Source organism: Pecten maximus, chromosome 12 (assembly GCF_902652985.1).
Source record: "Pecten maximus chromosome 12, xPecMax1.1, whole genome shotgun sequence".
In the NCBI taxonomy this organism is placed as follows: Eukaryota; Metazoa; Mollusca; class Bivalvia; order Pectinida; family Pectinidae; genus Pecten; species Pecten maximus.
The window spans coordinates 17912889-17927857 of NC_047026.1; the positions used below are offsets into that span (position 1 = coordinate 17912889).

The 14969-nt window shown below is 36.5% G+C and overlaps 1 protein-coding gene across 5 annotated transcripts; it reads left to right on the top strand.

Annotated features, from left to right (window-relative positions):
• Window positions 1–134: 134 nt before the first annotated feature.
• On the top strand, window positions 135–13759 carry LOC117339530 (KAT8 regulatory NSL complex subunit 3-like). Of its 5 annotated transcripts, none has more exons than XM_033901183.1 (14): window positions 135–370; window positions 916–1133; window positions 2174–2332; window positions 2968–3073; window positions 3451–3534; window positions 3782–3883; window positions 4577–4714; window positions 5071–5286; window positions 5642–5713; window positions 6001–6075; window positions 7567–7788; window positions 8161–8271; window positions 9596–9770; window positions 11152–13759. In XM_033901183.1, the coding sequence occupies exons 2-14, from the start codon at window positions 979–981 to the stop codon at window positions 12792–12794; spliced, it is 3258 nt and encodes a 1085-aa protein (XP_033757074.1). In that variant the 5' UTR covers window positions 135–370; window positions 916–978; the 3' UTR covers window positions 12795–13759. The 5 variants fall into 5 exon arrangements, with proteins under 5 accessions (XP_033757074.1, XP_033757078.1, XP_033757076.1 ...); XM_033901187.1 differs by having other exon boundaries at window positions 2983–3073; XM_033901185.1 differs by having other exon boundaries at window positions 135–269.
• Window positions 13760–14969: the final 1210 nt, after the last annotated feature.

Sequence of the window (14969 nt, forward strand, 5' to 3'; positions counted from 1 at the left end):
TTACTGAATAAAAATGTTGAAATAAATCAGTACTTGTTTATAATTTGAACTGAATTTAAAAAAAAAAAAAAACTTTTTTTCCCTACGAATATTTTCCGGATTTTACACCCGTCTTCCGTTTAATACATTGCAATTACCGTCTAGCGCCATTTTGGTTTGCAACGAAGAATACAGAGAATAATTATGTAGACAATATACACATTTTGTTGGCAGATGTATTTACTGGAATGCACAGTATGATATTCATTATCTCTGACACCTACAGGTACGTATGTATTGATACGCAGACGGCCTATATCTTGTTTCTGACGCCATATGATTGTACTGGGTCTCCAGTTTCGACGGAAAACGTAACGTCGATTGTAGACTGGTAATGTAACTGTTACTCAATATATATCTACATTTTTTTAATTGGTGTATACTTGACTTAGGTAGATATTTCACACCCGAGCTGACTTGGATGTCCTTTGACTTTATATCCTATTCGAATTTGCGATATTCAATTTGTTTATATCGGTGTATATTGCAGATTCTAAATTCAAACTCGTACGCGCGCGTAGTGGTACAAAATATGATCGGTGATCATTACATATAGCCCCTGTATGGAACGCAACCTAGCTAATTATACACGCTATATAATTAACACAAGCCTTGTTTCGAAACAAGATTATAGATATAATGTATTAATGCATTTTATAACTCTCCTCCAAGTTCCAACCCGTGACCACCTGCCCTAATTTACTGGATCTCAACACAGAGATCTCTGTTGATGTTTATACATTTTTGGTGTATATAAGGTCCTTAATTTAAACAGAATAACCGAATTATGAACAAACTTGCCTTTTTATTCCAAAGACCCATGTACATTAATGACGGGAAATCGAATGTACATAATTGAATGTTTTTATTTTCCAGATTTTAACGATGTCAAATTGTAATTGGATCCTTGTACAAGTTTGATTAATCTGAAGACTCATTATGTACAGGATGCATATTGTGGATTTTGTGGGTCTGGACCACTGCTACTCCAAACCCTGGAGTGCCCACCCAGACGCTAGCAATGCCCGCCCTGTGAAACTACTCTTTATGACCAAGCCATCAAAACCCCAAACCACTCAAGATCAGATTCTAGCGTAATGAAAATTTAAACTTTTCGTATTCATGAATTAAATGCCAAACTAGTTAAACAAATACAAATAGATCTGTGCCTGGTGAAATTTGATCAAAAGTCCAAATCAAAATTCAAATATGGCCATCCACCACAGGTGACTGGTCACCTGTTTTCATTTTTAGGAGAGGACTAAAATATAGACAAAGTCTAATGTCAACTTTCTACATAATGATACATTGTAAGCTCCTATAAAAGGCTGAATGTGTAGTACTGTAAGTGGAAAACACCTGTCGGTTTGATTGTCATCTCCTTTATATTATACCTTAAGTGTTAACCATGCTAATTAGTCAAAGATTGATTATGAAATATACAGTAACACGACTAATACCATATACATTTTGTTAGATATATATTAACACATACTGTAGGTTTGCACTGTACAGTGTATGAAGTTATGTATGAAAATTCCTTAGACAATTGGTCTAAAGAAAATTGAAATCCGATGGCCCAAGTCATTTTTCCATATACCCATTTTGTAAACACATTGTTGAAAGTAGCATAACTGTGTCGTGCAAACTCTTGTATAGTCCAGTTCATACTCGCTCAAATGTTTGAAGCCAATAATACACTGTTCTCTGTAAAATCATCTCGATTGTAAGCTCTGATTTCATATGATCGTTTGACAGAAAATATAGGAATGTTGTTTACACGAATCGTAATGTATGTCAGGACTCGGACTTCTCATAGCCAATTGGGCCAACACATAGAAATTTTTACATAGACCGACCAGGTTTTCTATAGCATCGGGCCATTTTAACTTTCGAACACTGACTGTATGTAGTGTATTATGGTAAAGTTTGATAAATAGTAATTTTCCGATGAAGATGATAAATATAAAACTAATCAAGGAAATGATTAATTATAATTATAACTTTTGATTGGTTTTGCCATGACTGACCTGACCAACACTAGTACTGCATTTTAACAAACCAGAAGAAAACTGTTACTGATTTATGATGAATACACATTGGTAGTGTATAAAAATTAATATTTTGCCTGCAGTGTCCGTGATATTGAAGTAGATGTGGTTGGAGATGAAGTTATCCCTCCCCCTCCGTATGAGATGGCTAAGGCTCGCAGTCTGATGCATGAGTGTGACCGCAGTGTTAACTTTGCTCGGGCAGATAACTGTGCTGATGATGCTGAGGACCATGTTAGCAAGTAATGATGTGATTTCATACATTTTTGTGTACAACATTATCATACATTCTTTTGAATACCATTATCATACATTATAATAATTGTGTATCATTATCATACATCATTTTGTACATTATTATACATTATGAACACCATTATCATACATTATCATGAACTCCATTATCATACATTATTTTGATTTATGGAAGCCATTATCATTCAACATTATCAAATACTATTATGAACACCATTATTTTACAATGTACATTATTATGATTTATGAACACCATTATCATACATTATTATGAACACCATTATTATACATTATTGTGATTTACGAAAACCATTATCATACATTTTCGTTCGTTATTATGAACACCATTATCATACATTATTACGATTTATGAAAACCGTTATCATACAACAATATCATACATTCTTATATGAACACCATTATCATACATTATTTTGTAAATGATCATACGTGATGTAATTGTGTATCATTCTCATCCATATCATATGCATTTACCCTGAGCTATGAAGGTCACTTTGTGTCTCTGTTTTACTGTTGTATCATTTTGTTGCTTGTCACATTCATTTCATATTTCATTGCCTCATTTCATTCATCCAATAAATAAACGAGGTGCGATTTTTAGTGTTGTTACTTGTAGGGTGGGTTGGACTCTACAGCAGAACCGATTATACAACAAAGTAATGAAGGCATTACAAGGCGATCGACTCTCACGACTAGCTTACACTGGGGTAAAGATAAACTAAAAAAATTTAATTCAGAATGTACTGTTCCAAAGTATATGTAAAATTTTAATGAAAAAAATCTCTCTCTTGAACAAAATCATAATTATAAATCAAAATTTGTAAAATGAATGAATATATCATTCTTAAAATACACAAGATTCATGGATATTGTTCTTGAAACTGCCTACATATGGACTGAATAATGTCGATTTGAAGGCATTCTCAAATTCCTGTCTCAAAGTTAGTGAATATAAATTTTGTAGATTGTCAAATATTTATCATTTGTACCAAAGCAAGTTAAGGTTATCTATAGAAAATTGTGATAGTACTGTCACTGCGCTTCAATCAAATCAATCATTGATGCACTTGGTCTGTCTCCATAGCACCATAATGAACCTGTGATGAGGAGAATCCACATAGACAAGACTGCCCGCCGAATCCGACAGGCACTAGCTGGGGTGTCTTGGGTAAGTCTGTAATTAAACTCGATCACATATCACATGTTTTAATGCAGTTTGGAAAACTGATATGCATAAATGAGAAGTATATGTGCAGCTATATTTAGCATGCTTATAAAGTCAATAATCAATTGTAGCACATTAATGCTTTATCTTTGACTAATGAGCATTCTGAACACCTTTCAAGTTTACCAGTATACCAGAAATGGTGTCATGATGTCTGCCTCCCTGAGATGATCATGTAACTGTTTTTCAGGACCCACGCCTCACCCAGTGGTTACACAGTGTACTGTTGGACAGCCTCAGTGTGCCGGTACTCAGTGCCTACCTCGATGTCCTACAGACACTGAAGTCAAAGGTCTCAACAGCCTTCTCATGTTAAAAATTATCTCCTACCACCCCGTTACATTAATGTACTGGCCCTTTACCTATGACTTTGATATGGTCATTTTCACTTTTTGGACCGCCTTTCTTGAGCAATTATAGACCAGTGATTTTTCTGGCTATTTTGGGAAAAAAATATTTCCTGCAAATTGGGAAATTTTAACGCGGAAACTTGCCTTTTTGGGAACTTTGAAACTTATACATAAAAGCTATTAAATAAACATATTGGATATATTCTGATCACTTTAATTTGTTTGATTTCTTTTTCCTTTTTTCATCATAATTGTGCAGCCATTTTTTGCATTTCATGATCATCCAAGCGCTTTAAAGTGACATGTAACATAATGGGAAAAAAACGGTCAGGGTCAAAATGTCCAGAATCAAAATCGGCAATTTGTTGGGAATTTCAGTGGGCCAATTGGGAATTTTTTTAATGAAATCTCTTTGGGAATGGGATTGGTATCTGACCCCATTTTTATAGGCTGAAAAATCACTGTAGACCTCATTTTGACAAGCTAATGCTTCAAGGGATACAATGTATTCTGCACAAGTTAGGATTTCTTAGGATGATTTTTACAAAAATTGTACAAATTTAAATTAAAGTATCTACTTATGTAGTTAGGTGTTTGCTGTAACTGTTGTTTAAATTGGGACGATATATTTGAAGGTCCCCTCCCTCATTGAGAAAATGATTGCCATGACTGCATCAGGAGGCAAAACACCCTCTGCGTCAGTTGATGCCCTCAACTTACTCCTAAAGCGACCCTGGGATCCTGTTTACAGTGTCTACTCTCAACAGAAGCTGGTGGGTAGTGAATTCTTTATCCCTAGGTGTTACAGGTTTACTATGTTGTCAAGATTTCCATGTTGACAGTTATTGGATTGATGAAAAAAAACCATAAACATTTTCCCTGGCGTTAAAATTCCTGTCTTTCTGTCATAGATCTTTTAATTTGAACTGACATTTGTTAATTACTTTCAATTAAAAAACATTAAGCACTATGGATGGTCCATTCTTAGCATCAACAGGTACAAATTTATGATTTAGTCTATACAATTTCCATGATATAGAAATCTTTTCTAACTTCAAATCATAATCAGTTATGAAGAGACTTACTGGTGTATGATCAAGTAGAAAGTTTGAGTTATTAATTTTTCTAGCGTAAACTGCCTGGTAACCCTCTGATACTGATTGCTCCCTCGGGCCCTACCCACAACAGTGCTTACTCCAAGCGAACACGCTTCTGGAACTCCCAACTGTCGCACCTAGGGAAGGTCATTCCGGTAACCATGCACACCGTCAGTGGTGGTAGTGGTGTAGGCATTGCCCAGTGTTTGGAGCACATGATCGGAGCTGTCCGCACCAAAGTTTTGGAGGTTTGTATATTAAATTAAAAGCTATTATGGTCAGGACCGAGAAATTATGCATATTTGGCTATTTTAAGGGCCTAGAAATGTGTACAATTGATACAAGTTTTGTACTTATCACTTTGAACCCAGAGTTATCATTCCCTTCACTTGTTACATCTCTGTCAATGGTGTAATGCAGTATTGGCAGAGTTAATATTCAGTTATTGTTAAACTTCATATTTATGAATGGACAGTCATAGTTGTGTTAAGATCTCTATAATGTCAAAATATATACAAATCTGTCTATATTTCTTCCTTTGACATGAATTAATTATCCGGTCTGTGGTAATTACCTTTAAATCAATACACTGATATATTTCAGCTGAAAGGACATTTCCAGCACCGCCCCATTGTCTTACTGGGATGGAATATCGGTGCATTAATAGCATGCCATGTGAGTAATTCATTTCCAAACTTTAGAACAATCTGCACCAGTAACTTATTATTTAAATATAATCTGAGACACAAACTTCACAACCTGTTCTGTTGGCAAAATGAAGATTATAAAAAAAAATACTTAAAAAAAAAAAAAAAAAAAAACTTCATACAGATATATACCAACAAATTTTATTTCAATTATCAGAATATCCTGGATTTTAGTTTGCTAGAAAGTTATAAAGATGGCTTTGTAGGTATTTACAGACCTGACATGCTGTTATTGATGTTTATTTTACACAATAGGTGGCGTTGCTGGAGGCAGTCAGTGCTGTTGTCTGTTTAGGCTTCCCACTCACTGGGACCAATGGAAGTCGTGGGGTGAGTGGTTTGGATCATATCCTGGCTCTACTTGGATAATTATCAGGATAACTTATTTTATATCTCTATATATATAAATATCTTATCACACAGAAAAAAAAATCTCAGTAAATTAACGAGGTTTTGTAATTGGTTGGGATGTGTATATAAAAAAAAAAAAAAGCTTACCCTAGGACAACAATTCCCTCTTAGAATTTGTATATTATGTGTAGACATTAATGCCTAATGCAAAATCTGTAGCTTTAGATTCTGCTTGTAAAAAACGTACAGTGGAACTTTGTTAACTCGAACTCGACGGGACCACGAGAAAACTTCAAGTTATCCGAGTGTTCGAATTAAGCGAGTTGTCATTTTTGGTGCAAAGTTTGGTCAATATTTGTCAACATTATATAATCATTATAACTCCGCTTTGTCACTCATCAGTTAAGTGTAAAAACTGGTCAATACATGTAAATGTATATGTAATATTTCATTCTGTCACTCGTAGTTTGGTGTAGTTTTGCCGATATATAGCCTCGATAAAGTTTCTTTCACTTAATCACTTCAATAACGATCCGATGTACATGTCATGTTTGTAAAAGTAATAACGATAAAGTGAAATTCAACTGAATAACAATTTATTAATGTAATATCAAATAGCCTTTTAAATTTAACACAGATTATATGTAAAACGTAACAGAACCATTACCTTATATTGGACTATAAATTTGGTTGATAGTCTTACTTACGTTTTACTGACAACAACGCCATTTCCATGCATATTAGCACTGGAAGTTGGGCTGCGCATGTGCATGTAAAATGTTACTGTTACTGAGTTGGCGTGTTATCCGATTTAATAGACAGCGCTGACCGTAACAGTCATACTCTGAACACCTCGGCAGTAATTACGCTTTCAGCAGTTTAAAGATTTAATAGGCACCGGTGACTGTTTCATTTCTACACCTGTAAAAACATCAGCAGAGTAGATATACCGGTGTGTCAGAGATAGGGGCCGCGGTGGCCGAGTGGTTAAGGTGTCCCGACACTTTAACACTAGCCCTCCACCTCTGGGTTGCGAGTTCGAAACCTACGTGGGGCAGTTGCCAGGTACTGACCGTAGGCCGGTGGTTTTTCTCCGAGTACTCTGGCTTTCCTCCACCTCAAAAACCTGACACGTCCTTAAATGACCCTGGCTGTTAATAGGACGTTAAACAAAAACAAACCAAACTGTACATGATTTTTGTCCCACAAATGTGATTCAGGAAAAATCTTAGACATTCAGTTAAACTATCATTTAAAAGATGTTTCTTAAAAATTGAATATTAGATAAACTACCTGTGTACTTTAATTGGCCATTGTTAAGTTTCATGATGTGAAAATCTTATACCCTGTTATGAAAGCAAGGAGTTCTGGTTTACCAAATATCTAAAATCTTGAATTTCTGGTGCTTTGATATTAAATCTAAAAAATAAGATACCATTTTGATAATATAATGTATCTTTGACTGTTTAGGACATTGAAGATGCACTGTTGGACAGTCGTACACCTAGCCTGTTTGTGATTGGTCAACATAGCAACAATGCTGGCATAGATGACATGGAGGATCTCCGTGAACGCATGAAGGCAGAGAATGGACTGCTAGTCATAGGAGGAGCTGACAGTAATCTCCGTGTGAGAAGTTCTAAGAAAAAAGAAGAGGGCATTACCCAAGTAATGGTCGACCGACGAGTCCTGGTAAGTTTGAGTTCACACTCAACATATTAATCTGTCTGATCTTTTTTCCCCCCCAACAGTGATTGTCTTGGTGATTCATACTAATGATGGCATTATTCTGCAGTCTTCCTGTGATTTTCTTTTGACCTTCTTATTGGTTACCTGAAAAACTTTTGGCCCTAATGGCTGAAATTGTTGATGGGCCAAAAAACAATATATTATAATACAATATATGCAATAATAAAACAATACTTAAAACATGATTTTGCAATTTATAGCTTTTACCACTCAACCAGTGTCAAACTTTAACAATAAAATTCAAATGGAAGTACCAGAATGCTATATTGAAATTTCGTATTTGTTTTAAAATTTTGAACATTTCTTTCATTTTAGGAAGAATTGTCTGACTTTCTGGGAGGAATTTTGTGCAAGTCTGCCCATCTCAATATGGAGTCCAATGCAGATGTGTCAGATGCAGAACAGAAAAAGAAGAAGAAAAAGAAGGTTAGTTTAAAATATTTAATATGCATTAGTGTGGGCAAGATTAAATTAATAGTATTGAGTCACTTGGCAATCAATTTCATGTTTAAAATACTACCAGGTAATACAGAAAATAAAAAATAACTGTGTTTTGACAAAACTTTTGTCTTGGAGACTTTTTGGGCTGTGGGGACTCATTGAGTTGTATAAATGGAAAATGTTGTAGCCCCTTTGGGTAGAAGGATCCAAATTGAGGAAATCCAATCCTTACATACCGGTAGTTGTAAATCATAGTTACATGTTTCCTTCAATATAAAGGAAAAAAGATTAAATTTTTAAAATCTTCCTGATTTCATTATGATGAAAGGATTTTAACCAAGGGTATTTTCTGTATACAAAGTTATTAACCTTTTCCATTGGTCCTGCTTAATCTCTATTTCACTATAATTTTATCCATAATTATTTATTATAAAATGCTTGAGGAGCTCACAGAGGGTCTGCTGTATGATGCATATACCTGTAATAGACAGTTACACAATAACCATATACAAACATGGTATTCCTCTGTTGATTATTTATTAAATCAGCTTAATGTAACGAAAACTACATTATCGGTCATGAAGCTTAAATGCCATGTTCAAAACAATTTACGAAAAGAGTCCATAAGTGGCAAACTTGATACCTACTTTAACATTAAAAACTGTTTCAAAATGGAACCTTTCCTGAAAACAAAAGACTTCAGACATAGACAGGCATTATGTAAACTAAGGATTTCGGCACATTGCCTAAGGGTTGAAACAGGGCGGCACACAAAGCCCTTATTGGAAAGATCAGAGCGAATTTGCATATACTGCTCTTCAAATCTAGTTGAAGATGAAAGTCATTTTCTCACCAACTGTATACTTTATGATGAACTTAGAAATGAACTCATGCAGCCATTGTTCAAAAGATATCCAAACTTAGTTGCTTTACCGGATAATTCTAAATTTATATGGCTGGTCACAAATGAAGACGAAACTATTTTCACAAATGTTGCCAAGTATATAATCAATGCCTTTGAAAAAAGGAGTAAATTTAAAGAATAAACTTTTAGTCGACCCACCTGGGCCCAAATATAAACTGTAATTCATAACTTATTGTCTTCTAATGTATGCAAGTACTGTACACCCAGTTTTTACCCTTAGCAAGGCCTTACTGTAGGTTGTCACTTCAAACTTGTTTGTATTGTATAATTTCTAATATGTTTGTATTGTATAAGTATGCATGTTTCACATCATATTGTCCACTTGCCCCTTCGTGGGCCCACTTTATGGTTCAATAAAAAAATTGAATTTGTCCATCTTTACAGTATGAGAGATCCAGTCCTGTGTCCCCAGTGAGCCCTAAAGGCCTTACAGTAGCCAAAGCCCTGAAATCTGCTCGACAGGGCCTCACATTCCTTAGCGGAACCTTCACAGCCCAGGGCTTTACAACCACTGCTGGCATAAGTGCTGCTTCAGGACCTGTCATTTTCTCGGGGACTAGTAAGTACAAACATGTTTATCATAATACAGCCTGATGGCCCGTCATCTCGGGGACTAGCAAGTACAAACATGTTTATCATAATACAGCCTGATGGCCTGTCATCTCGGGGACTAGTAAGTACAAACATGTTTATCATAATACAGCCTGATGGCCTGTCATCTCAGGGACTAGTAAGTACAAACATGTTTATCATAATACAGCCGTTTGGCCCGTCATCTCAGGGACTAGTAAGTACAAACATGTTTATCACAATACAGCCTGATGGCCTGTCATCTCGGGGACTAGTAAGTACAAACATGTTTATCATAATACAGCCGTTTGGCCCGTCATCTCAGGGACTAGTGATTACAAACATGTTTATCATAATACAGCCGTTTGGCCTATAATCTCGGGGACTAGTAAGTACAAACATGTTTATCATAATACAGCCTGATGGCCTGTCATCTCGGGGACTAGTAAGTACAAACATGTTTCTGATGGCCTGTCATCTCGGGGACTAGTAAGTACAAACATGTTTATCATAATACAGCCTGATGGCCTGTCATCTCAGGGACTAGTAAGTACAAACATGTTTATCATAATACAGCCTGATGGCCTGTCATCTTGGGGACTAGTAAGTACAAACATGTTTATCATAATACAGCCATTTGGCCCGTCATCTCAGGGACTAGTAAGTACAAACATGTTTATCATAATACAGTCTGATGGCCTGTCATCTCGGGGACTAGTAAGTACAAACATGTTTATCATAATACAGCCTGATGGCCTGTCATCTCGGGGACTAGTAAGTACAAACATGTTTATTATAATACAGCCTGGTGGCCTGCCATCTCGGGGACTAGTAAGTACAAACATGTTTATCATAATACAGCCTGATGGCCTGTCATCTCGGGGACTAGTAAGTACAAACATGTTTATCATAATACAGCCCGTTGGCCTGTCATCTCGGGGACTAATAAGTACAAACATGCTTATCATAATACAGCCTCATGGCCTGTCATCTCAGGGACTAGTAAGTTGGGATTAGTTATGTAGATATGTTTATCATAGTGCAGCCTGATAGCCTGTCAGCTTCAGTGTGACCAGTTACTATAATATCCAGCTTCAGTTCTAACCTAAAAGGTATACAAGTCATGTAATAATTTGTATAGAGTGCTTTGTTGTAAAGCTCAGCACCCAGAGATATTGGTCTGTAAACAGTTCTGGATTGTAGAAAGTTATATTTTCATTTTAATAATCAGAAAATTGATATTTTGTCTAATGAACAAAAATTATTAGAAAAAAGTTTGGTTAAGGAATGTATGTGAAAATTAGCTTGAATATTATTACAAAAATAGCATAAAAAATGTTTTATCAGAAAGATGTTTTCATCAATTTTAGAACCAAAAAATGCTCCAAAGAGGAAGTATGTGCGGAGTGCCCCTGGTACTGTTCCAAAGAAGCGAATGAAGACAGCTCTTGCAAGTCAGCCTCCAGCTGTCACTAGTCCATCAACACTTCAAGCCATGAAGAGTGCACCAGAGTTGTCAGGACTATTGTGTAGACCTGGGCCATTGTCCTTTAACATTCGCGGAAGTGAGCTTACTCAACAGTCACGTTTACCATCAACAGTAACAGCTCTGTCTAGTTCAGATGGAACAAAAAATCTAGCATCTTCACAAAGTCCACAGCAGACAGCAGCATCAGTGTCACCTATCGCAAGCAAAAGCCTGGCTGATCGCCTTGCTACCCTCATCAGTCAGAACCAAGCTCTGGACAAGACTACAGCCAAAGTGGCTTCTAAGTCGTTAACCAAGCCAAGCCACAGTGTATGTGGGCCTTCGTCTTCTGACCTTTCACATTCTGTGAAGGATGCGAGACAGGAATTGACAGCCAGTGTGACACTGTCATCTGCAAATAGTGTATCCACTCCAAATTCTTCTTCTTCCTTGCAGATGACCCTCACCACACTCAGCAATGCTCTACGTGCAGGTGGTATAAAGCCCCCTGTTCACATAACATCAGCATCTGCTACAAATTGTAATCAGATTCAACAGCTTCTTTCCTCTATCGCAAGATCATCTTCCTCTTCATCTCCACAGTCTCATCCCGTAGTGGCTCATTCAAATCTGCCTACACTTCTTCAGACCCTGTCATCTCCTACTGCAGCTAGTGTCCAGCATGCCAATAAGGTCACTGTTGCCATCCCCACCTCAGTGGCTGCCAGTGTACCAGCTACTGTCAGTGTTCCAACGACTACTATAGCCACACAAATGCATGCTTCAGCTGGCAGTCAGACAGAGTCGGAGAAAGTTCAGACCTTACAAAAACTCCAGTTTCATGACTTTCCTCTCACCACAACTGGACTCACTGATACAAGTTCCTCAGTTGTTAAAGCGAAAGTCCATTCAGTATCACGGCAAGAACTTATTTGTATGGTGAAACCCCAGACAATTAGCACTTCTGGAAAGAGTGTAACAACACATGTTCCTTCAATTGTGACATCACTTCCTGTTCAGCTCTCTTCTGTCACAGAAAGTAACACGTCTACTCCAAGTGGGACAGTTTCCATGGTGACTGTATCATCATCCTCTCCAGGAACAGCCACAACATTGGAGAAAACTTTAATGAGTGGTGGTTCCATGACTGCTGTTGCTAAACCAGTACAGACGCAGATACAGGAGAAGCAAATCAAGGTAGTCATGGCAACAGAGACATTAGGGAAAGTTTCATCCCTACTTGAATCAAGTCCAGTGATACAAGGATCGACATCATCGCCATTGGTAACAAGTACATTTACCTCTCCGCCAGTGAGTAGTTCACAAGTCAGTGAGACAGACACTAAATGTGTTGGTACACCAACAGCCACAGTGATGACTGTGAGTGGCACACCATTGTCCAGTGTATCAGTTACTAACAAATCAGTGACCGGTAAGAGTGCAGTAGCACCAGCCATCACAACATCTTATGTCACTCCTACTAAAGTTCATGTCGCCTCTACCAGGACAAGGCGAATCAGGACCCCCAAACAGTACGATGTGTAGAGAAAATCAGGACCACAAACACTACTATGTTTTAACATGTATATCGAATTCCAAACAGTACGATGTACGTATGTGTAAACAGAGAAAATCAGGACCCCCAAAGAGAAGGATGTGTAAACATAGCAAATCAAAATATATTGAAAAAGTAATTAGCAGTGATCAATATTAAATTTATTTGCATGATTACTTTTCAACTGTACTGCTAATTTTAAGTATGGAGTCCTACAATGTTAAATTGAAGTATTTTTTTTAATTCTGCGGTCCCATCAACATTCTATGAGTACAGAAGTTTGGCTGACAGTTAGATTCATCACTGAATTAACACTCTAAAAGAGCGAAAATAAACCTCTAGTGATTTAATACCCATTTCATTATGTTGATGCAGAACATGGCTATAAAGTTGACGGTTCTTTTCTGTGTGCTAATAAGGTGTTGACAAATGTGCTCTCATCCAAAATTAAACCCTGGATGGTATTCTAATGTGTCAAAATGGGGTCCCTATAAATTCCCCATGGGTAGTTAGGGTGCTAAAATGGAGCTTTACCAACATGAAGGCAATATAAGAAATGCTGATCAAATGCAGGAGTGGGGTAATTGTTTTATCGGTAATTATTCCAATTTCATTTCAACCTCATCTCTACTAGAATTCATAGAATCCAAATAAGGTACATGTTGGTACTAAAAATAGTTCTCATAATTTGGGGGGAAATAATGTTTCTGTGTTCGGTCTACATACTGTCTGCATATCATACAGTAGTTTACATTGGTTGAAGTATGAATGCAAAGTGTTTCATATATAACACAAGTTGTAAGAAATATTTCCCAGATGTTGATCATTCTAGAATGTTGCATTTATGATTTTTCACTGCCAGAGTGCTCAACTCGACTGTTTTGTATTACTTTCTGTACATTGGAAAAGAAATTGTTATGGAATAAATGAAAAATTTGCTTTTAAAATGATCTTATATATGACTTAGTTATAATTGAAGTTTTCAACACCTCACCTACATGAAAGAACAAGAGGCCCATGGACCTTAGTGGTCACCTGAGTTTCAGTATCTACACCAATAGATGATTTTTGCCTTTTCAACCGACATTTAGCACATTTGAACCCTGTGATCTTGAAAGGTCAATGTCATTCATTTGAGAAAAAGTTGAAAATGTAGATTGTTTACGAACATAGGGCATATGACGACCCCCACAAGACGATTGCAATAGGTCACTTGAGACTATGTCCTGGGTGATCTAAAATATTTCCATTTATCCGGGCTGTGTGTCCTACACTACTTATCACTGAAATTTAATACTTGGACCATGGCTTTACCTAAATTAGGTGATGTGTCATGTATCAAAAGTAGGTCACTGACCTACATTTTGACCTACATCAACAAAACCATTTGTCTGGACTGTATGTCCTACTACCCATTAAATCATTGGAAATTTATATTAAGGGGGGGGGGTTCGTTAGCACTGAATCAGTTTAATCAGCATACAAAAAATGATATATTTTGATCTTTGAATACAAAAAAATAGTTATGGCTAGCTATTCCAGTAAAGTATATATCCTATGGGGATATCTCAAGAAAACAAAAAGGCCATGGCCCTTAACGGTCATCTGACAATTGAATCATTACATATAAAAGCAAAATTACAGCAAAGATCCCCTATAGGGGCCCTGCCACTCGGGGCCCCATGGGTCACACCAGCCTCATTTATATAAAATATAATTGGGTTAAGGAGGAGTAGCTTTTTGAAAGTAAAAGTCTAATGGCTGACGACGATGGATGGAGCACAATGGCTATAGGTCATCCTGACCCTTCGGGTCATATGACTTAAAAAAAAAAAAATTCTGTGCATGGTAAGTGCTGAAGGAAAGGTACCTAATTACATGGTACCAAATAAAAGAGGACATTTAAGTCTATCTACAATTTTACAAAATTACATTTAGATCACAATTTTGCTGACTGTGATTCTTTCCATTCTATATTCAAGAGTGTCATGATTTTTCTAAGTTAAGAAAACACTTTGTCAGTTTAAATAACTTTATCCTTGATGTAAAGGTTAACTGGCTTATGTCAATTTTAGGTGTTGACATAATTTAAGTGAAATTTCTGTATAATATTAAAGTCTAATCAAAGTAAATCAAATGGGAAATGTAATGCAAGTCACGGTGTA

What these genes read in the sequence shown, in the direction of transcription:
- LOC117339530 (XM_033901183.1), top strand. Translation starts at nt 979, where the DNA reads ATGTACAGGATGCATATTGTGGATTTTGTGGGTCTGGACCACTGCTAC. An exon ending in CACGACTAGCTTACACTGGG is followed by an intron (nt 3,074 to 3,450) that starts GTAAAGATAAAC and finishes CTGTCTCCATAG; the next exon opens with CACCATAATGAACCTGTGAT. An exon ending in GTGCATTAATAGCATGCCAT is followed by an intron (nt 5,714 to 6,000) that starts GTGAGTAATTCA and finishes TTTACACAATAG; the next exon opens with GTGGCGTTGCTGGAGGCAGT.